Genomic DNA, 22579 nt, shown 5'->3' with positions numbered 1-22579 from the left:
GGCTGCCATACAAATATGTACCTACGTACATTCGATTCGTATTTTTTGACGGATCCGTGAAATCACGGATGAGTGCACAAGCGCTTTATTGTACTAGCTTATGCTCGCGACTTCGTCCACGTGGACTACAAAATTTCAAAACCCTATTTCACCCCCTTAGGAGTTGAATTTTCAAAAATCCTTTCTTAGCGGATGCCTACGTCATAATAGCTATCTGCATGCCAAATTTCAGCCCGATCCGTCCAGTAGTTTGAGCTGTGCATTGATAGATCAGTCAGTCAGTCAGTCAGTCAGTCAGTCAGTCAGTCATTCAGTCAGTCAGTCAGTCACCTTTTCCTTTTATATATATAGATTTAGCTCTGCAAGCAATTCACCCTATCCATCTAATGCATTTATATTCATCAGAGGGATTGCCATAATGACTAATTTTGATGTAGGTAAGTACATTGCACTAATACACAAAAATTTTAAGTAATTTAATGTAAGTACTAATCTTACAACATTAATTGTAACGTGTAAAATACTCATTGACTGCTTGCATTGACACCGCCATTTTGCACTAGTAAATAATTAAAAAAATCCACATGTAATCTTTAGATTGTTTAATTGGAAATTCGGATACATTTCGTTTTATCGATTGGCTATTCAGGTTCAGAGAACGGTATCTTATCCACGATAATGCCCAATAGTTATGATATAATAATGAAGCTAAAAAAGTAGAGATTTAGTATTAATCACAACATTTAGGGAGTGTGACCAAAGTCTGCTTTAGTTATGCACCGTTTTTGTATCTTGTTGCTGCTCGTTTGCAACAGTGTGCTATGTGAGGATTGTGTCACTGTGGATTTCGAAAGTGACTTCGATGAAAACTTCACTAACACTGTTGGGGTGTGCATTGGCAACTCCATGTGGAATATCAAGCAATATTCGTCACTGAATATTGAGAGTCCCCATCCGAACAGTACCAGTTTTGTCACACCGCAGACAACGTTTAGCTGCATGTCATCGTTTAAGTTCACAATGACAACAGGGGGAACACTGGAAGTGAATGTATATATGGTATCAGCGGATCCAACAGCTGATCAAGTGTCGGTCATAGCTTTCTTGCACGTCCCTGGAGGGTCCGACACTACGGTTGGAACTTATGTTATCAGTCCCTTATTTCCCGACTTTGTGCCGGGTTGGCAAACCTTAAGTTTAACCATACTTGGATCTGGTTCATTTGAAGCCTACGTAAGTGAAGTTATTGTTTAATGACCGTTTAAATAATTAAACTGAATGGTATAAAAAACATAAGTACATGTAACATCTCCATGTTAGGTATAAGTTATAACGTACTTCTTACAATATGTTACTAATTAAGTTTTTTTGTAAGATATAAGTATCTTACAGAAAAACCTACGGTTCCCTTGCTATTAACTTGTATTATAGACTAGCTGATCCCCGCGGCTTCGCCCGCGTAGATTTAGGTTTTTAAAGATCCCGTATAGCCTATCTCACTCAGGAATAATGTAGCTTTCTACTGGTGAAAGAATTTTTAAAATCGGTTCAGTAGTTCCAAAGATTACCCCCTACAAACAAACTTAACGACAATACCTCTTTATATTATAACAGTACTAGCTTATGCTCGCGACTTCGTTCGCGTGGACTACACAAATTTCAAACCCCTATTTCACCCCCTTAGGGGTTGAATTTTCAAAAATCCTTTCTTAGCGGATGCCTACGTCATAATAGCTATCTGCATGCCAAATTTCAGCCCGATCCGTCCAGTAGTTTAAGCTGTGCGTTGATAGATCAGTCAGTCAGTCAGTCAGTCATTCAGTCAGTCAGTCAGTCAGTCAGTCAGTCACCTTTTCCTTTTATATATTTAGAAGAAGAAGATAATAGTATAGATGACAGTATCAACATCCATTTTAGGCCTTTTGAACAGAACATAAATCCATCTCAAAATAATATTCAAGGTAGGTATTTTTTAACTTATTCCTACATATTTCACTAATTATATTGAAAGGTCTCTTCTATGTTTAGTAAATAGGGTCGCAGTTACAATGTCTGGGTCCTTCAAGAGTTCAAAATCTATCAAATAAGCGGCCAAAGTAGACTATTCTTGATTACTTGACCATTCAATACTATCGAAAAATAGTATGCCTATACCTATTTGTAAACTAGCTAAAAAAAAAAAAAAAAAAAAAAAAAAAAAAAATAGCTATTTGCATGCCAAATTCCAGCCCGATCCGTCCAGTAGTTTGAGCTGTACGTTGATAGATCAGTCAGTCAGTCAGCTTTTCCTTTATAATATGTATAGTTAGATTCAAAGTTATTGAGTACAAATGATCCTTTTATTCCTACACTAGTTGACCGACCCCGGCTTCGCACGGGGAGCCTGCCCATTCCGTAGAGTCCATAGACAAATATGAATGTTTATAGAATATTTATTTACCTTCCCCGTGAAAATAATGTTCTTATTGATAAATGATCAGTTTAGGTACCTACCAAAGTTTTTTTACCGAAATGTAACCTATTCTGTTATTAACAACAAGCAGTTGCCCGCTACTTCGACCGCGTAAAATTTCTGGTTTCTTATGAGAGCAGAAATTTTCCGGCTGCAAAAGGCCTCACTTACATACGCAATCAGTGGCACGGCACCCAAAATACTTAGCTAAATGCCAATTTTCGTATCCCTAACTTCAAAAACAGGATTTTCATATAACATTTAGAAATTTTGTTAGATCCTTTCTGATCTGATACCTACCTTCTAGAAAGAACCTACGTTTCAGATTTCAAGTTATAATAACAATATTTACAACTTTTCTATGAAAACTTTTCCCCCTATATAATTTAACCACCCTTTACTCGGGGGGACTTTCATACTTCATATTCAACTTTTCAAAACCGTTTCTTAGCTGACACCTACGTCCTAGAAAGAACCTACCTTTCAAATTTCAAGTTTGTAGGCTTTATAGTTCCTGAGGTTTCGTGATTAGTCTGTCAGTGAGTGTGTGGTATTTCGCTTTTATATATGTAGGACGTAGGTATATAAATTCAGTACCCGTCGCGTTGTTAACAAAGGTCGTGCATATTTCTTGCTACGATAAAATAAAAGTCTAAATTGCATCCGTGCGATGCCGGGGTGGATCGCTAGTTAATTATTACGATATTTGTGATTTGACAAAAATTCAATAATTTTGTTTTCATTATATCATTGTAATAAAATAAAAAAATTATTTATTTCAGGTAGCGTTTATAGGACGGGCGGCAGAAGATTCAGTAATATTAATAGACTCGTTTCGTTATATTGCACCATCATTCGACAAGGAATTATGTGTGATATATAAAGAGGAAAAAACAACAACTACCACTGAAGAGCCAACTACAACTACCACCGAAGCAACAACTACAACTACCACCGAAGAGCCGACTACAACTACCACCGAAGCAACAACTACAACTACCACCGAAGCAACTACTACAACTACCACCGAAGCAACTACTACATCTACCACCGAAGAGCCAACTACAACTACCACCGAAGCAACAACTACAACTACCACCGATGCAACTACTACAACTACCACCGAAGAGCCAACTACAACTACCACTGAAGCAACAACTACAACTACCACCGAAGAGCCGACTACAACTACCACCGAAGCAACTACTACAACTACCACTGAAGAGCCAACTACAACTACCACCGAAGCAACTACTACAACTACCACCGAAGAGCCAACTACAACTACCACCGAAGCAACTACTACAACAACCACTGAAATGACAACTACAACTGAAGCACCAATTATCACTGGCGCTCCAATCCCCACAATAGTAACTACTACAACTACAACCGAAGAACCGACTACAACTACCACCGAAACAACTACTACAACTACCACCGAAGAGCCAACTACAACTACCACCGAAGCAACTACTACAACTACCACCGAAGAGCCAACTACAACTACCACCGAAGCAACTACTACAACTACCACCGAAGAACCAACTACAACTACCACCGAAGCAACTACTACAACTACCACCGAAGAGCCAACTACAACTACCACCGAAGCAACTACTACAACTACCACCGAAGAGCCAACTACAACTACCACCGAAGCAACTACTACAACTACCACCGAAGAGCCAACTACAACTACCACCGAAGCAACTACTACAACTACCACCGAAGAGCCAACTACAACTACCACCGAAGCAACTACTACAACTACCACCGAAGAGCCAACTACAACTACCACCGAAGCAACTACTACAACTACCACCGAAGAACCAACTACAACTACCACCGAAGCAACTACTACAACTACCACCGAAGAGCCAACTACAACTACCACCGAAGCAACTACTACAACTACCACCAAAGAGCCGACTACAACTACTACCGAAGCAACTACCACAACTACCACCGAAGAGCCTACTACAACTACCACCGAAGCAACTACTACAACTACTACCGAAGAGCCAACTACAACCACCACCGAAGAGCCAACTACAACTACTACCGAAGCAACTACGACAACTACCACCGAAGCAATTACGACAACTACCACCGAAGAGCCGACTACAACTACCAGCGAAGCAACTACTACAACTACCAGCGAAGAGCCGACTACAACTACCACCGAAGCAACTACTACAACTACCACCGAAGAGCCGACTACAACTACTACAACTACCACCAAAGAGCCGACTACAACTACCACCGAAGCAACTACTACAACAACCACTGAAATGACAACTACAACTGAAGCACCAATTATCACTGGCGCTCCAATCCCCACAATAGTAACTACTACAACTACCACCGAGGAACCGACTACAACTACCACCGAAGCAACTACTACAACTACCACCGAAGAGCCAACTATAACTACCACCGAAGCAACTACTACAACTACCACCGAAGAGCCAACTACAACAACTACCGAAGCAACTACTACATCTACCACCGAAGAACCAACTACAACTACCACCGAAGCAACTACTACAACTACCACTGAAGAGCCAACTACAACTACCACCGAAGCAACTACTACAACTACCACCGAAGAGCCAACTACAACTACCACTGAAGAGCCAACTACAACTACCACCGAAGCAACTACTACAACTACCACCGAAGAGCCAACTACAACTACCACCGAAGAGCCAACTACAACCACCACCGAAGCAACTACTACAACTACCACCGAAGAGCCAACTATAACTACCACCGAAGCAACTACTACAACTACCACCGAAGAGCCAACTACAACAACTACCGAAGCAACTACTACAACTACCACCGAAGAACCAACTACAACTACCACCGAAGCAACTACTACAACTACCACTGAAGAGCCAACTACAACTACCACCGAAGCAACTACTACAACTACCACCGAAGAGCCAACTACAACTACCACCGAAGCAACTGCTACAACTACCACCGAAGAACCAACTACAACTACCACCGAAGCAACTACTACAACTATCACTAAAGAGCCAACTACAACTACCACCGAAGCAACTACTACAACTACTACCGAAGAGCCAACTACAACTACCACCGAAGCAACTACTACAACTATCACTAAAGAGCCAACTACAACTACCACCGAAGAGCCAACTACAACTACCACCAAAGCAACAACTAGTACAGAATCATCAACTTCAATGACAAATGAAATGGATACTACAACACTTAATCCTGAAACAACAACTGAATTTAGTGAAACAACATCAAATTCACCGAATACAACTGTTAATCCACCTACTGAAGAACCTTATTACACGTTCTGGAACCCATTTACAATAACAATGGTGGTTGCTCTATCGTTAATAGCTTTAATATTAATTGCCTACGCGTTCTACAGATTAGGGAAAAGTCGTAGGAAAGCAGATGTCGTTGATTTCGATAATCTACCAAAACCTTTCGTTATGCCTAGAGTTAGCAAAGCAATTCCAAATCCTATGAGATTAAGCAGACGAAATCCTGTGTAAAACTTGTAAGTCTATCTATCTAATGTAACATAATATTATGCATCTCATTTAAAAGTAACGTATAAATATAATTAGAAATAAATCTTTTGATGTTATAGATAATCTATAATCTCAAGTTTTTTATTATATGGATGCCTTATATAATATAGATGATTAAAAATATTTAAATGACGTAAAGTAACGCTATATTGATTATATTTTGTTTTGAACTATTGTGTTTAAATTACACTTAAATATAAATTCAAAATAACCATAGTTTTGAATAATAAATATGCTGTAAGCTACTATTATTTAGTAATGATGACAACTATTTGTAAATAATATGTAAATAGATCTTATTTATAAAGTTAGATATTAAGGCCATCTATCAGTAGGAAATAAAATTTTGTAAGGTTATCGTTATTTATAAGTACCTATTGATAGTAATTTGTATTATATTAATATTATGTTCTTTTCCGTAATAATTATTCATATTTAGTGATAAATGATATGTGTCATATCAAACGATGATCTTATTTTTATAATTTTATATTCCACAAAAAACTAACGAAAGGCAATGAGATTAGAACTGGTATCTTTTATTTTGCCGCAATTGCGTCATGTTTTTTAATCGTCAGTTGTGGTGTTTGTATCCCGTTATTTTTATTGCTTGTTGTTACGACTTGGATTATATTTGGATTTTGTAAAATCACTTACTAATCCCAAATCTATGCATTTGTTATTATTATCATACTCACTGCAAAGTTAAGAATATCCAAAATTGTTTCTATAGAAAATATATAGTCCGTATAAAATGAATTCTCACACGCCATTTTAACTCTATTGGTCAACTATCATGTCAAAATACGGTTCACCTTTAAAATAAGTACCTACTAAAATCGTACTTTCGACATGAAATTTGACACATAACGTTAAAATGGCGCGTGCGAAGACATTTTTTACGCATTATATGATAATTGATTGATTTTAATGAGTAAGCGAAGGTTTTAGCGATAAACCAAGAATTTTTATATTTCTGATATCTGATAAAATACCTCTAATCAGTAGAAATTATATTTTGGGACGTCAAGAAATGATAAATACTCCTAAGAATTTTATCTTTCGATCTTGAATCCTCTCAGTACATTGCTTTAATTACCTACCAATTGAATAATATTACACAAATGTTATACCTAAATGTAAATTAAGAGGAGTAGGTACAGTAAAATTGTCTATAAAGAATTTTTCGTGCTGCTTAACAAAAATTCAAAAATGATGAATGAAATCCTTGGGATATTGACGAAACAAACTGAGTCTCTATAACCCTATGTTAAAACTACCTAACGGCATACTGATAGCCAAAAACACAATAATTATTTAGAGAAAATAAGTCGACAAAAACTTTCAGTTTATAATAATATCCCAAGTGCCATCTACACTTTCTCGTTGAATCTATAACGAAGTTGAATAATCGATCATTGAAAGTTATCATTTGTATCGATAACTTAATACTTTACTACCTACTTAGTTCGTGATAGTAAATGTAGATGGCATTGATATTATATTTATACAAGGCCTGCTTTTAACCTAACTGCGACTTTGCCCCCATTTTTAACCAACTTTACAACAGGAAGAGGCTCTCAATTCGTCAGAATCTTTTTTTTTTAAAGAAATATAGTTGTCTACGCCACCAGTGCCTTATTTTATTAAAAAAGTCCTTTTTGATTAGTTCATCACAGTGAGTAGTAGGTTTGAACTCCGGTCCTCGTTTCTCATCATCAGACAACGTGATTCATATCCATGATGAAGGATGCTTCCTCACCTTCGTATATGCTGAATGGCAGACAGAATTTATACACGCAAAAAGATTTCGATGTCATCGAGCATCAAACACAGAGGTCAAAGACTAGTCTTCAAAAATTATACCTACTCGATAAGCCAAGCCATTTTCGAACTATGTCAATGGATCAGGAAGTAGCCATTTCGGCACTGTGTCAATCATAGATTAATTTATTGGTCTCGCTCCGCAATAGATCAGGAAGTAATTTTGTATGATATTTGTGACTTCGTAGTTTATAACCTAAAATAAAGATTAGTTTACAGTCGATAGTAATATTCAATGATGACAATAAATCCCAGCAATTTATATTTTACAACTAAGATTGAATCATAAGAAACCGACAAAGTTGCTATAAATACAAAAGGTAAGGATATAACCTAAGTATACACATTTCTGTAATGACAGGAAATGGCAATGGGCAGGGTACTTGCACTATAGAACCGCTTTCAAACTTCCTTCGATAAAAGTAATATGGAGTGCACTCCAAATACCACTCTAAAGTCTATCTACATTTTTTAACCATCAACTTTTTCATTTAAAACCGCTTAGGTGCATTTAATATTATACTGTACACGACTTATTTATATTCACTGTACTTTTTGGGAATTTTTTTCATCATACCGCTACCTAAGTGCAATCAGTTCATTGCATTGTCGATTTAAATGAACAATCTAAGTACACGGCTTCTGTTAGTAATAATTAATCAAAAGGGTAATATACCTTTCTTATTAGGTCATTATTACATCCAGACTGAAAAAGCACATAGGACTTACACGTGTCTTAAAAGGTGTGCAAAAATTCAAGCAAAACTAGTTCAACTGCTGTTAGTTATAAAAAAGAAAACCGCTTGATGATCAATCATTGTGTTTGAACGAATGTGACGGTATTGGCCACTTAAGATTGTGATCATAATTATCACATTGATAACATATCAATTGTTCGAGTATCTCATCAGATTGATTGTAATCTGGGAGGTAATCGACTTTGATGTGATATCTATAGCTCCTAATGTTAAGATACGGCCATGATCTTCAAAGATTTGACGATAACATTCGAATTATCTAATAATATTGTTGACCTCTTTTTTTTTTTCAACGCGCAACCTTGCGCGCTTTGGTGCAACGCAACAATAAGTCGCCGGGTTGCCGGTACGAACTCCAATTGGAATTGAGGAAATAGAAAATTTCCTGATTTCCAGACATTTCACCGCGATTAATAGCCTCATATGGTGACCAGAAGGGCTGGCTCATTTTTTGCGCAACGGATCACCTTGGCTGTCCAGCGTGGAAATGCAGCCAGTATTAATAATAATAATTTAATTATATTTATTTATTAATTAACACAGTTCATTTCTCTGGAATCCTGACCCCTAAACTAGGAAATCCCGTGTCTTAGGGGCCAAATTATTCTTGGCACCATTCCACGCGGGCATTATTATTTTGTATAGTAGTTAGATAAGGATAGCTTTAAGTTTTAATGTAACATTTAAATTAGAAAATAATATTATCACAACTTTAGCATTATAGAACCCTCGAAAAAAAATTTAAGGTTTTGACAAAAACTACCTAGGATAACCATCTTAATCGATTCTTATTGAAAATGGTGGCCTGCTACATTGACGCTAATAAATAAACTAACCAAACATATTTGTATTATAAATCTCTATAATAATTATTAATGTGTGATAGGTAGGTAGGTACTTATTTCTAAATCAATTCTTATAATAGCCGTTCTGACAAAAGGTATTTTATTTTGGTATGAGTAATATGCGAAATTTATCTGTGCTTACACAAAGTACTGCCATCTCGACATGTCACGTACTACACCTAAAAGAAAACCCATAGAAAACCTCATCCTTAATGTATCCTAAACAAAGCCCTACTGTCGCTGCACTCGCGCAGTCACAAGCTTCCGATGAAGAATTGAAAAGCCTGCGCAAGGAAACGTCCATGAATTTAGACTACATAACGGTACCTGGTACAAATATTAAACTGGTATGTGATGTTTCTACGGGAAAACCCCGTCCTTACGTTACTCCACAGTTTAGGAGGAGCATTTTTGAGAAACTTCACAACCTCAGTCATCCAGGTGTTCGAGCAACTGCTCGCCTAGTCATGGACCGTTATGTATGGCCATCCATACAGAAGGACTGTCGGATGTGGGCACGAGCTTGCCAGGCTTGTCAACGTTCGAAGATTACTCGGCATACATCTGCCCCATTATCAACCTTTACTCCACCATCTGAACGTTTTGCTGTAATTCATTTAGATATAATAGGTCCCTTACCTTATTCCTCTGGTTTTAAGTACTGCCTCACAGTCATTGACCGTTTTACACGATGGCCTGAGGTATTTCCAATGCCAGACATTACCGCAGAAACATGTGCTAGCGTTTTCTTAGCTGGCTGGGTAGCGAGACTAGGGTGTCCAACTACCATAATTACTGACCGTGGTTCTCAATTCAGCTCGCATCTCTTCATGAAGATCGTCGAGTTGACCGGCGCACAGCATCGGATGACGACATCGTATCATCCTCAGTGCAACGGTATGGTAGAGCGGCTGCATCGACAGCTCAAGGCGGCCATTATGTGCCATGCCAACGCACAATGGACCGAGGTATTACCATTAGTACTCCTAGGTATTAGGAGCGCATGGAAGGAAGACCTTGGATTATCCAGTGCGGAGCTGGTCTACGGAGAACCTTTACGATTACCGGGTGAATTTTTCAACCCACCTAATAACGATCATGTTTCTGACCCGGCGTACTTTGCTGATAGGCTTCGCAATCATATGTCAAAGTTATCTCCGACTCCTTCGTCGAGACGTTGTAAACCAGTTTTTTACATTCCGAAGGATTTATCCTCCGCTGATTACGTTTTCTTGCGTCGAGGAACAGCAAAGAAGTCACTGGAACAGCCATACACTGGTCCATACAGAGTGTTAGAACGTGGTGAAAAAAATTTTAAAATTGAGGTGAAAGGCAAACCAATGGCAGTAACCATTGATCGTTTAAAACCGGCTTATATCTTTCAACCCCCTCAAGTTGATTTGCCTGCTCAATTTTCTCACCCTTCTCAACCTTCTCAACCATCTCAACCTTCTGACACCACGCGTTCCGGGCGTAAGGTTCGCTTCCTCGTTCCCTATCAAGCCGCTTAGCAAATAATTTATTAAATTTTTTTCTTTTCTCTCCTTTCTTACTCCGTAGGGGGGTGATGTAGAGGCATGCGGCCTCTTCTAAGACTGGCAGCTGTAAAGAAGACATTTCACATCGCAGCTGCCACTTAGAACGGAAATTTGAATACGGAGCGATTCGAAAATCCTGCGGCCCTGGGCGAAATCCAGGGGCCACATTCGCTCCTCAGATACCAAGACCGACACATCACTGTCGAGCACCAAGCTCCAGCTTTCTTGATTTCGTCTGGTCGGAGACAACCAGTTTGTGTTTTAAATTAATTGTGTTTATCCTGAATTATATCTTGTAAATATGTGAGCAGCCGTTTCATTCATACTCCGTGCTACCACACTACTACCATTTGTGTCAAAATCTTCTATTCAAAAAATATTTTCTTTCATTTAATATTTTTCCTTTATTCGTACACCACAACACATGGCGCTGAATACAAACATTTAAGAAAATAAGAAAGTGGAATCGTACAGTAGCGACCTTTGCTCGACGAGCTTAGGATTAGTAAAAGGAGACTGAACTAAAAATTAAAAATGAAACATTTTGAAATTTCTATTTTACTATCTTGATTTGTAACACAAAATGCCTTTATTTTTTCTAAATTAAAACACTAAAAGGTCTAACAATCCCTAAATAATTTCTTAATCTTAACCTCTACGGCATCTCCTCTTGGTGAAATCAAAGACAATAACTTTTACATTGTCTTTGGTTGTAGTCAACCGCAAACTATTATATGTTCTGAGCCGCAACTATCTCTGTAGGCAGTATTCTATATATTAGGATAACTTGTACTTTGTTTTGACTCCACCCATAAACTTTTGTAACCAATCAGTAATCCTCGATAATTGTGATGTTATTGTAGTTATATCAGCAAAAATGTAAAGCCGCAATCAGAATGCTCACATTTTTTAAGTTTATGGTGATTACCTCAGAACCATTCTATACTTACGAAGATTTACGAAGAGAATTTAACGAAAATTTTCGCTAGCAGAATATCAGTAGTAAGTACCGTTATTGTAAATGCGAAAGTGTGTTTGTTTGTTGGTTTGTCCTTCAATCACGTCGCAACGGTGCAACGGGTTGACGTGATTTTTTCCATGGGTATAGATAAAGACCTGCAGAGTGACATAGGCTACTTTTTATCTCGGAAAATCAAAGAGTTGCCACGGGAAATTTTTAAGAACCTAATTCCACGCGGACAACGTCGTGGGCTAGTATCATATAAACACTGCACATTTCCCAAAACCTGTAGGTAGGTACCTACTGACAAAAAAAAAAGATTCCGACGAATTGAGAACCTCCTCCTTTTTTGAAGTCCAACCAAATCTTCATCCACAAGATTAATAAATTGCAAATGATCTTTGAAAATGAATTAAAATAACCCATGTTAATAACCTGTGATGGCCTAGTGGGTAGGACGTCCGCCTTCTAATCGGAGGTCGGGGGTTCGATCCCTGGCACGCACCTCTAACTGTTCGGAGCTATGTGTGTTTTAAATAATTAAATATCACTTGCTTTAACGGTGAAGGAAAACATCGTGAGGAAAACTGCATACCTGAGAGTGCTCCATAATGTTCTCAAAGGTGTGTGAAGTCTACCAATCCGCACATGCCCAGCGAGGTAGACTATGGCCAAAACCCTTCTCACTATGAGAGACCCGTGCTCTGTAGTGAGTCGGCGATGGGCTGATCATGATGATAATGAAGTATATTAATTTAATGACCGACATGGCTCAAAGGATTAGCAAGTTGAAATGCCACTGGTCATGCCTGTTATAGAATCGACAGCCGATGTGACAGATGATTGTGTTCAGTGAGGACCGCCTACTAGTAAGCGCAGTATAGGAAAACATCTAGAAGATAGAATGGATAACCTCAAGAAATCGACGAGAAATGTATGGATGAAGAAGGCGTAGGAATTTGTGCAGTTTGATAGATTATATTGAAACGTTTCCCTGACCCTGACGTTTTTTATAAGCCTATTTTACTTTTAAAATTAAAAAAGTATGATTTAATTTAAATTCTGTTACATGCTTAGATGGGTCAATGAAGATGACGACGAGTGCATGTATTATACGCCTAAATTCTATCTAAAAGAAAAGTAGGTTCTTAAGTATCACCTCGAAACCTGCTAATCAAGACAATAGGTTATAATAATGATTAGTACCTTTCTTCCCAGAGACAGTGGGACGACATTATTTGCAAAACGACATTTGACACTTTACTAGCAAACGCAAATTCTAAAAAAGACCGTGCTCGTCTTCTCGCTGTCTCTGCAAAAGAGTCCGGCTACTGGCTACATGCTCTTCCCTCTGCCAACCTGGGCACTATGTTAGACCATACGACACTTTCTGTTCTCATTGGTCTTAAGCTTGGCGCCACAATAAACCAGCCTCACCGTTTCCACTGCGGTGACTGCGTTGACGCCTTCGGCCACCATGGGCTCTCCTGTTCGAGAAGCGCTGGACGCTTCTCCCGCCATAGTACCCTTAACGACATCATCCGGAGGTCCCTTGCCACCGCCCATGTGCCAGCTGTACTAGAACCTATTGGTTTGGCACGTAGCGATGGCAAGAGACCTGATGGTATGACGCTCGTACCGTGGAAGATGGGCAGGTCGCTTATTTGGGATGCAACTTGTGTAGACACTTTAGCTGCATCCCACATTCAGGCGACCTCCTCTATGGCGGGTGCAGCGGCCATCAGCGCCGAACAGGCCAAGAGGCGCAAATATGAAAACCTCGATGGGAGCTTCGTATTCGTGCCTTTTGGTGTGGAGACCTTGGGGCCGTGGGGCCCGGGGGCTCGAGCTCTTTTTGAAGAAATTGCGAAAAGAGTTATCGAGTCAACCGGGGACCCGAGAGCTGGCAGCTACCTTGGTCAAAGAATTAGTTTGGCCATCCAAAGGGGTAATGCTGCCAGCATCTTGGGTACAATGCCTCGCTGCGGTGGTCTCGATGAGGTTTTAGATTTAATTTAATTTATTTTAGTTTTAATTTAATATTGTTTTTTTTAGATTTAAGTTTATTAATAGTTTATTTAAATAATTTAAATACTCAATTTATATGGAAATATAAATATTTTAATTAAGATGTACCTTAAATAAATTACTTAGCTTAAGTCAAAGTCAAATGATTTATTCAAAATAGGTAATTAATAACTTTTTGATGGTCAGATGTTGGATTTCTAAGATATAGCGGATAAATTACAATAATTATTATGCAAACTTAAAACAAAAGCTACGAGGGTTCCAAACGCGCCCAAGTCTGAGAAGAGTCCACAACAAACTCAAACTCAATCTTAATATTTTGTTGCCTTCCAAACATAAGATAAAATAATACTTATGTAATGTAAGCTCTAGATCCACAGGACACATGATAAGATAATTAATAAAATCCTACGGCTCGGACAATAATTTTAAAATATTAAATGTTTTTTCTCATCGCACTCCTTTAACATAGAACAGATCACAAAATTAAAAAGATAAGGATCCGACACTGTTGGAAAAGGATCTTAATTCATTTAATTATTACAGTTACTATAAATTCTATAAGACAGCTGCATCCATAATATTTCACCGCCTATCAAAAATCTTAACTATTGGAAACATATGCGTACGTTTATAAAGGAGTATGGCATTGGTTTATGTGATACTTAATTGGGTCGCAATATAAATTATAATGTATTATTTTTAAATATTTATTATGGGCTTTAAATTTAGTTATTTTTGAGATTTTATTTTTTAAATTATATCCCATGTCTCGGCCCTTGCCTGTTGGCAAAGGCCTCCTCTAGCTCCTGTTTGGTCCCGCGGTCTTATATTTCCATCGATGTTTATTTCATCTTCCCATCGTCTGCACGGTATGCCTCTGATCCTTTTTCCATCTCGTGGATACCAGTTTGTAACAATTTTGTTTCATTTGTCATATCTGTCTCTTTGCAAGTGACCCGCCCTCTTCTTTTCTCTATTTAATTTCATTTTATTTTATTTGGGTTGTGCTAGATAGAAGTGCATAGCTCAATCCGAAAGTATGGAATAAAAATAAGATAATTCATTTCATTATTTTTAACGTTGGATTATACAGTCGAGATAATGATGATAATTGGCTTAATTAAAATGCAGAGCTCAATTCTATCTATATCTCACGAAAAGAGATACACAGTGCAATATTTTGTTTCATTATCGCTCCCCAATCGCACAGTATGAATCCAGCGTTATAAATATGTTGACAATCATAGAAATTCGGCATTTATCATAGCAATTAGAGGTGTCACTTGAACTATTACATTCGCTAATGATATAGATACGATTAAAAATGACGGACTATCGTGTTCTATTAATTTTGTTGTTCTGTTCTAGTGCTATTTGTAAGGATTGTGTTACTTTCGATTTTGAGAAGGATTTTAACAGTTCGTTCAGTAATGAAATCGGTGTGTGCCCAGGTACGAATATGTGGAATATTGGGAACTATGAAGACCTGTCAATAGATAGCCCTGATCTGGGCTCAGCGAAGTTTGTATATCCAAGTGATACCTTGAGTTGTGCGTCATCTTTTACGTTTGGAATGGCTGCAGCGGGTGTATTAGAAGTTAATCTGTTTATGGAACCTTCTTTGGATACAGATCAAGTGACGATTCTTGCGAACCAAATAGTCCCTATGGGACAGGATGCAGTAGTTGGAAATGCTTGGGTTTACGCCATGGATGACAATTTCGTCAGTGGATGGAAAACTGTCAGGTTAAACTTAACCGGTTTTGGAACATTTAATGGCTATGTAAGTTTTCTTAGTTTAATTTTTAAAATTCAAACAAAAAACCGGCCAAGTGCGAGTCAGGCTCGCGCAATGAGGGTTCCGTACTACAGTCGTATTTTTTCGACATTTTGCACGATAATTCATAAACTATGATGCATAAAAATAAATAAAAATCTGTTTTAGAATGCACAGGTGAAGACCTTTCATATGATACCCCATTTGATATAGTTACTTACTTCGAAAATTGAAAATACTAATTATTAGTTCATGACCACAATTTAATTTTTTTTTGTGTAATCTAACCCTAAATTCACAGTTTTCAGATTTTTCCCCAAATGTCAGCTGTAAGATCTACCTACCTGCCAAATTTCATGATTCTAGGTCAACGGGAAGTACCCTGTAGGTTTCTTGACAGACAGACAGACAGACAGACAGACAACAAAGAGATCCTATAAGGGTTCCGTTTTTCCTTTACGGTACGGTACGGAACCCTAAAAAGCAGCGTACGCATACACGTATGTCGTTATATTTACCTCATAGATCAAAGTAAATGTACAAAGTAGCTTACAAGAGCAATAAAGCATATTTTAAGTTTTTTAATAATTATAATTAATTTAACTAATTATGAAACCTAAAACATAGGAGTAAAAAGAATTAGAAAATACCATTATCTGTGCTATTCTGCACCTAACTATACTATAAATACGGAGCAAAATGATTCACAAATCTGTAGACTAGTTATTTTATTCTATTACACAAGAAATATATATTGCGTTGCTCTTTAAAAAACAGTATGGTTGAAATTTTAAGGATTAACATTTTTGAATTCACCAAGATCTGGATTAAATCGTGAGTAAGCGAGAGTTTGATTAAAATTAAAATAATTAGTAACACCAAAAATTTAATGAACCAATTATAACCTTCATTCTGTTTATAATCACAATAAATTCATCATCTTTGATTAAACTGAATTCGCAGGAGTCATCTTCCACGGTACTTTCTGCAGAAAACTCCACGTATGTTTTTGACTGGCCAATTTTTTTGAAAAACATTCCAACAAAATTTGTATCTATATTAAATCTATCAAGACCATGCAAATATTCTAGAACTTCTCATATATTATGAGCCAGATTACAAACGTGAAATTGATCATTAATCGTTCTGTTAAAATAAGTTTAAATCTATGATGACTATAAAACATACCTAAACATTCAAATCCAAATCAGATTCCATACGGACTGCTTCTATTTCGATTGGATAACAAACAATAATTACCTTATAAATAACCTTTACAATATTATGTTGCGTTTTCAAATCATGAAACAACGATGATAAAATGTATGATTGACCTTAAGATTAATCGTTATTGCTCGATGTGGTTGAAACGATAAACACATGAAACCTTTGCGTTGATTAAGGTGTAGGATTTTAGAGAAATTTGTTTAATGTTTTGTTTAAAAACATGTCTTTTTCGTTTCAAATGGCTGCAACTATCTTTTTGCCGTGACTTCGTTCGCATAACTTTCGGAATTTTCAGAATCAGTTCATTAGTTCCGGAGACTATCCCAAATATCTTTATTATCAGAAGAAATTTACTTTATGGAAACTACTGTTTTTAATTCACAGATTACCCTGCTTGGAATGGCTGCGCGTGATTCAATAGTATTAGTTGACTCGTTTCGATACATATCACCTAATTTCGACGAAAAAGAGTGTATTATCTACGAAAAAGTTACCACAACAACGAAGACAACACATACTGATGAGATTTCAACGGAAAAGGAGACCACAGAGTCTTCATCACCTTATACGACAGTAACAACTACAATTACTCCAGAAATTAACTCCACAACTACCACATCAGAACAATCTCATGAAACGGATTCAGTTTCAACTACTAAATCTGGAGGTACTGATTATTCAACACAAGAAACTCAAACTGATCCTGTTATGACAACGCAAACGGGAGACCCTGAAACTACGGACAAGACTTTACCTACAGATACTACAGCTACATCAGAATCTACTTCCTCTGTAGAATCCAGTACAGTAACTATTGATCCCATTACTTTAACGACAGAATCTACTACTCCTCAATCTACAATAGGACCACCAATTTCAACAGAACCAGTAACAAATTCAAATCCTACTACAGTATCAAATATTCCTGAAATAGATACAACTACTACTATAAGCTCAGATCAAACCACGACTACTTCAGAAAGCATCGATACTACTTTATCTTCTGAAAGTACTGAACACCCCATTACTCTAGAAACACCTACAACTAAAGTAACGCCAGAATCAACAACTAATCCTGAGACTGTTACTACTGATTCAAGTAATCAAACGAATTTTCCGGAAGAGAACACCAAGTCTACAACTTCAACAGAACCAGTAACAAATTCAAATCCTACTACAGTATCAAATATTCCTGAAATAGATACAACTACTACCAGAAGCTCAGATCAAACCATGACTACTTCAGAAAGCATCGATACTACTTTATCTTCTGAAAGTACTAAAACCCCCATTACTCTCGAAACCCCTACAACGAAAGCAACGCCAGAATCAACAACTAATCCTGATACTGTTACTACTGATTCAAGTAATCAAACAAATTTTCCGGAAGAGAATACCGAGTCTACAACTTCAACAGAACCAGTAACAAATTCAAATCCTACTACAGTATCAAATATTCCTGAAATAGAAACAGATCGTACCACGACTACTTCAGAAAGCATCGATACCACTTTATTTTCCGAAAGTACTAAACACCCCATTACTCTAGAAACTCCTACAACTAAAGTAACGCCAGAATTAACAACTAATACTGAGACTGTTACTACTGATTCAAGTAACCCAACAAATTTTTCGGAAGAGAATACCGAGTCTACAACGGGAATGACGTCATATACGACTACAACTGATTCTAGTTCAAGCTCAGATACAACTTCAACGTATTCTACTTCTGCAAAAGATGTAACACAGATCACTGTATATCCAGAAACTACTACAGTTGGACAAAATGAATCAATTTCAACTGCTGAAGATATTAGCCTAGGCACCACTGAACAAACCTATACACCAACTACCGAGGAGAATACTGATGAAACGAATCCAGAAATGACCACAAAAGCTCCCCCTCTTACACCTAGGTATAGATTCTGGAACGCATATACAATAACTATGTTGATAATTTTAATATTAATATTTGTAGTTATTACTGCCGTAATCTGGTATTATATTGGTAAAAGAAGTAGTCCGAGGGAGTCACAAATAATTCTGCCTTATTTTGAAGAGCCTCCTAAAACTTTTACAATACCAAGGGTCTCAAAAGTTTGGACTGATTCAAGTACAATCAATAGGTTAGCGTCTATTATTAAAATAGAATGATCTGCTTAAATTATAACTATTCAGCGTAAGTATTTATTTTAGTATGTAGTTCGCTAAAATAGAAGGTATGATTAGTTTATAATAATTTAAGTACTTTTAAAATTTTAGTCTTTAAGTATATAAAATACTCGCTTTAGCGCACGACTTCATCCGCGTGGACTACACAAATTTCAAACCCCTATCTCACCCCTTAGGGGTTGAATTTTCAAAAATCCTTTCTAAACGGATGCTTACGTCATAATAGCTATCTGCATGCCAAATTTCAGTCCGATCCGTCCAGTAGTATGAGCTGTGCGTTGATAGATCAGTCAGTCAGCTTTTCCTTTATATATTACTAGCTTATGCTCGCGACTTCGTCCGCGTGGACTACAAAATTTCAAAACCCTATTTCACCCCCTTAGGAGTTGAATTTTCAAAAATCCTTTCTTAGCGGATGCCTACGTCATAATAGCTATCTGCATGCCAAATTTCAGCCCGATCCGTCCAGTAGTTTGAGCTGTGCGTTGATAGATCAGTCAGTCAGTCAGTCATTCAGTCAGCCAGTCAGTCAGTCAGTCAGTCACCTTTTCCTTTTATATATATAGATGAGCCTTTTATATGTACAATGTACATAGATATTGTAAAAACACTGAAGTAATAAATGATAAGTTAGTGTAGTGAAATAATATTAGAATTATCTAGGTATACTTTAGAGGACAAAATACTCATTACATTTTAGTTACACTTTTAGTAAGCATTAGGTATAAGTTTTGTATAAAATACATAACATTATTATACGTTACTAAAACTTATTATTTTAATTATAACTAGCTTATGCTCATCAATGCTAAAGATTTATATAGTGGAAGCTCAGGACTCAGGTTTCCTAGGACCATGTGATTATTCTATTGGTAGGTACCTAGCTAGTCATATAACGATTGCAATTTTGCTGCCACCGCTTCGTTTTTTAAAAATCAGTACCTATCTATAGGAAACCACGGCAATATTATTTCTTCAATAGAAAACTCATAGCTTCATTGACTTTACAAATTATAATATAGCAGTAGCAGCTCATCTGCTATTGCGATAGCACGGCCAATAGAATAATCACAAAAACACAGACAGCCCTAGGAAAGTCCAGCGATTTAGATGATGATGTTGAGCTAAACATTACGCTATTCCTAATTAATATCCGATTAATTCATTCCGAATTGAAAAAAAAAGTTTATTGACAAATCGCAACAAACATTTTGCAATAATTGGGACTTCCCTGTTTATTTGGTTTGGACCATCAATTATTATTGGTTTGGGCATATAATATTTCACACAAACCAGAACACGAAGCGTATTGTATCAAAACTGATATCAGTGCTTAAACTCATTTTGTATAATTCTGTGGTCATAATACTTAATTAATAAATATAATTGAGTAAGTATAAATATTTTGAAGATGGCTATATTTTCAAAATAAAAATTGATTTTATCCGAGATGATTATTGCCTATCGATTAACAATCTTATTATTATATTGATTAGATTTGAATATTGGACGCAAGATAAACACTGACAAAGAATTCATCAAATTTAATAATAACAATAAAGATTTTATCATCATTGGCCTGTTTTCTGTCTTTTTAACGGACTTCAAAAAAGGAGGAGGTTCTCAATTCGTCGGAATCTTTTTCGTTACGTATGTTCCCCGATTATTCGACGACACCGAGTCGGACTTACACTTGGTCTATTTTTTAGGGTTCCGTACCTCAAAAGGAAAAAAGGGAAACCCTTATAGGATCACTTTATTGTCTGTCTGTCTGTTAAGACACCTATATAGGGTACTTCCTGTGGACCTAGAATCATAAAATTTGGCAGGAAGGTAGGTATTATAGCAGACATGAGGGAAAAATCTGAAAACCGTGAATTTATGGTTACATCACAAAAAAAAATTAAAATGTGTTCATGAACAAATATTGCTATTTTCAACTATCAATGTAAGATTACTATGTGTGTACAAGTGAAGTATCATAATATGAAAGGGCTTTACTTGTACATTCTAAAACAGATATTTATTTTTAGGCATACTTAATAGTTTTTGATTTATCGTGCAAAATGTCGATAAAATACGATTGTATTCACCCCTCAGTGCATGAGTCTGACTCGCACATGGCCGGTTTTTAATCACAAGATTCCAGGAAATCATATATAAATATTACAATATACCTAGACATTACCGAATTAATTTGTCTTCGTGAATTCTTATGTTAATCCAGTTAATCCAAAACATGATAACGACAAGGTAAAGGACACTGCTGCAGGCCTCTTTAATCCTATTACATGTTATGTAAACAAAACAAATTATTTATTAGTAGTATTAAGTTATAACACATTTTATTTAATACCTACTCTTAACCTACCACTAGAGTCTAGCCGCCGAGATTTGGGAGGCAGAACATTTTATAACCGGATATTTTTTTTACACTTAGAATGTGCTTGAATATTGAAAAGTTATTTTGGGGTCTGAAGCTCAAATCTATTGAGAGCACTTTGACGAGTTAAATGAGACAGAATTATGTGGGGAGATATAAATTTTTGTCTCACTCATTCTTAAGTCTGAGCCATTGGAGCCATTGATGTTGGAAGAGCCACCCCTGTCTGAGCCGAGTCAAAACAAATAGAAAGCCCTAACGTATGCCTAGGTACAGCCATACTTCGTCCGCCTGGGTTTAGGCTTTTGAAAATCCCATGCGAACTTTGATTTTCGTGGGTAAAAGTATCCTTTGATGAAATGCAAGCTACTTCTGTGCCAGAGTTCGTCAAGATCGTTTCGGAGATGCGAAAAATAAAGATAACAGACGGACAGATGAAGGGATGGACACTAAGTAAATATATTCCAGGAAAAGAGGACTGGCTAACTGACTGATCTATCAAAGCTCAACGCACAGCTCAAACTAGTGAACGGGTCGGGTTAAAATTTGGCTAGCTACATAATTTATAATATCGACATCCGTTAAGAAAGGGTTTATGAAAATTCAACCCCTAAGCAAAATTATTTTCTTGTCGTTCGCCATATTTTGATGTTTATATTTATGAACTCAAAATTTTCTCCACTTTCATTTGACACTCCAATCGATATGATGGCAAAAAAAAAGTTTTAGGACCCCCACTTTTTTGTGGTGCAACATCCGCCGTATTGATTTTGTTCATTTAAAATGTGGCCTATGTCACTCGGGCTATAATAACACTGACTGACACCTCATACATAAAAATCGGCTCAGTAGCTTAGGCACCACGGTGGAACACACATAAATACAAACATACATAGACTGCTAAAGATTGGACTATTTTGCGCGCCCTATAATAAACTAAATTATGTTCGCGACTTCGTCCTCGTGGACTACATAAATTTCAAACCCCCATTCGACCCACTTAGGGGTGGAATTTCGAAAAATCCTT

General features: G+C 37.0%; 2 protein-coding genes across 2 annotated transcripts; both read left to right on the top strand.

The window, feature by feature from the left end:
* Positions 1–774: 774 nt before the first annotated feature.
* On the top strand, positions 775–5997 carry LOC117990232 (mucin-5AC-like). The gene is made up of 2 exons (XM_034977695.1): positions 775–1233; positions 3235–5997. The coding sequence occupies exons 1-2, from the start codon at positions 775–777 to the stop codon at positions 5995–5997; spliced, it is 3222 nt and encodes a 1073-aa protein (XP_034833586.1).
* A 9221-nt stretch (positions 5998–15218) lies between these two features.
* Positions 15219–19808, top strand: LOC117990231 (mucin-22-like). Its single transcript, XM_069504379.1, has 3 exons — positions 15219–15776; positions 17382–18913; positions 19766–19808. The coding sequence occupies exons 1-3, from the start codon at positions 15318–15320 to the stop codon at positions 19806–19808; spliced, it is 2034 nt and encodes a 677-aa protein (XP_069360480.1). The 5' UTR covers positions 15219–15317.
* The last annotated feature ends 2771 nt before the right edge of the window (positions 19809–22579 follow it).

The sequence above is a fragment of the Maniola hyperantus genome, chromosome 17 (genome assembly GCF_902806685.2).
Source record: "Maniola hyperantus chromosome 17, iAphHyp1.2, whole genome shotgun sequence".
Taxonomy (NCBI): domain Eukaryota; kingdom Metazoa; phylum Arthropoda; class Insecta; order Lepidoptera; family Nymphalidae; genus Maniola; species Maniola hyperantus.
The sequence above is the reverse complement of the archived record's forward strand: the minus strand, read 5'-3'. Positions and strand labels throughout refer to the sequence as shown.

Coding starts and splice junctions, on each gene's coding strand:
- LOC117990232 (XM_034977695.1), top strand. CDS start 775: ATGCACCGTTTTTGTATCTTGTTGCTGCTCGTTTGCAACAGTGTGCTA. Junction 1,234..3,234: donor CTGGTTCATTTGAAGCCTAC/GTAAGTGAAGTT, acceptor TATTTATTTCAG/GTAGCGTTTATAGGACGGGC.
- LOC117990231 (XM_069504379.1), top strand. CDS start 15,318: ATGACGGACTATCGTGTTCTATTAATTTTGTTGTTCTGTTCTAGTGCT. Junction 15,777..17,381: donor TTGGAACATTTAATGGCTAT/GTAAGTTTTCTT, acceptor TTTAATTCACAG/ATTACCCTGCTTGGAATGGC. Junction 18,914..19,765: donor GCTCCCCCTCTTACACCTAG/GTATAGATTCTG, acceptor CAATGTACATAG/ATATTGTAAAAACACTGAAG.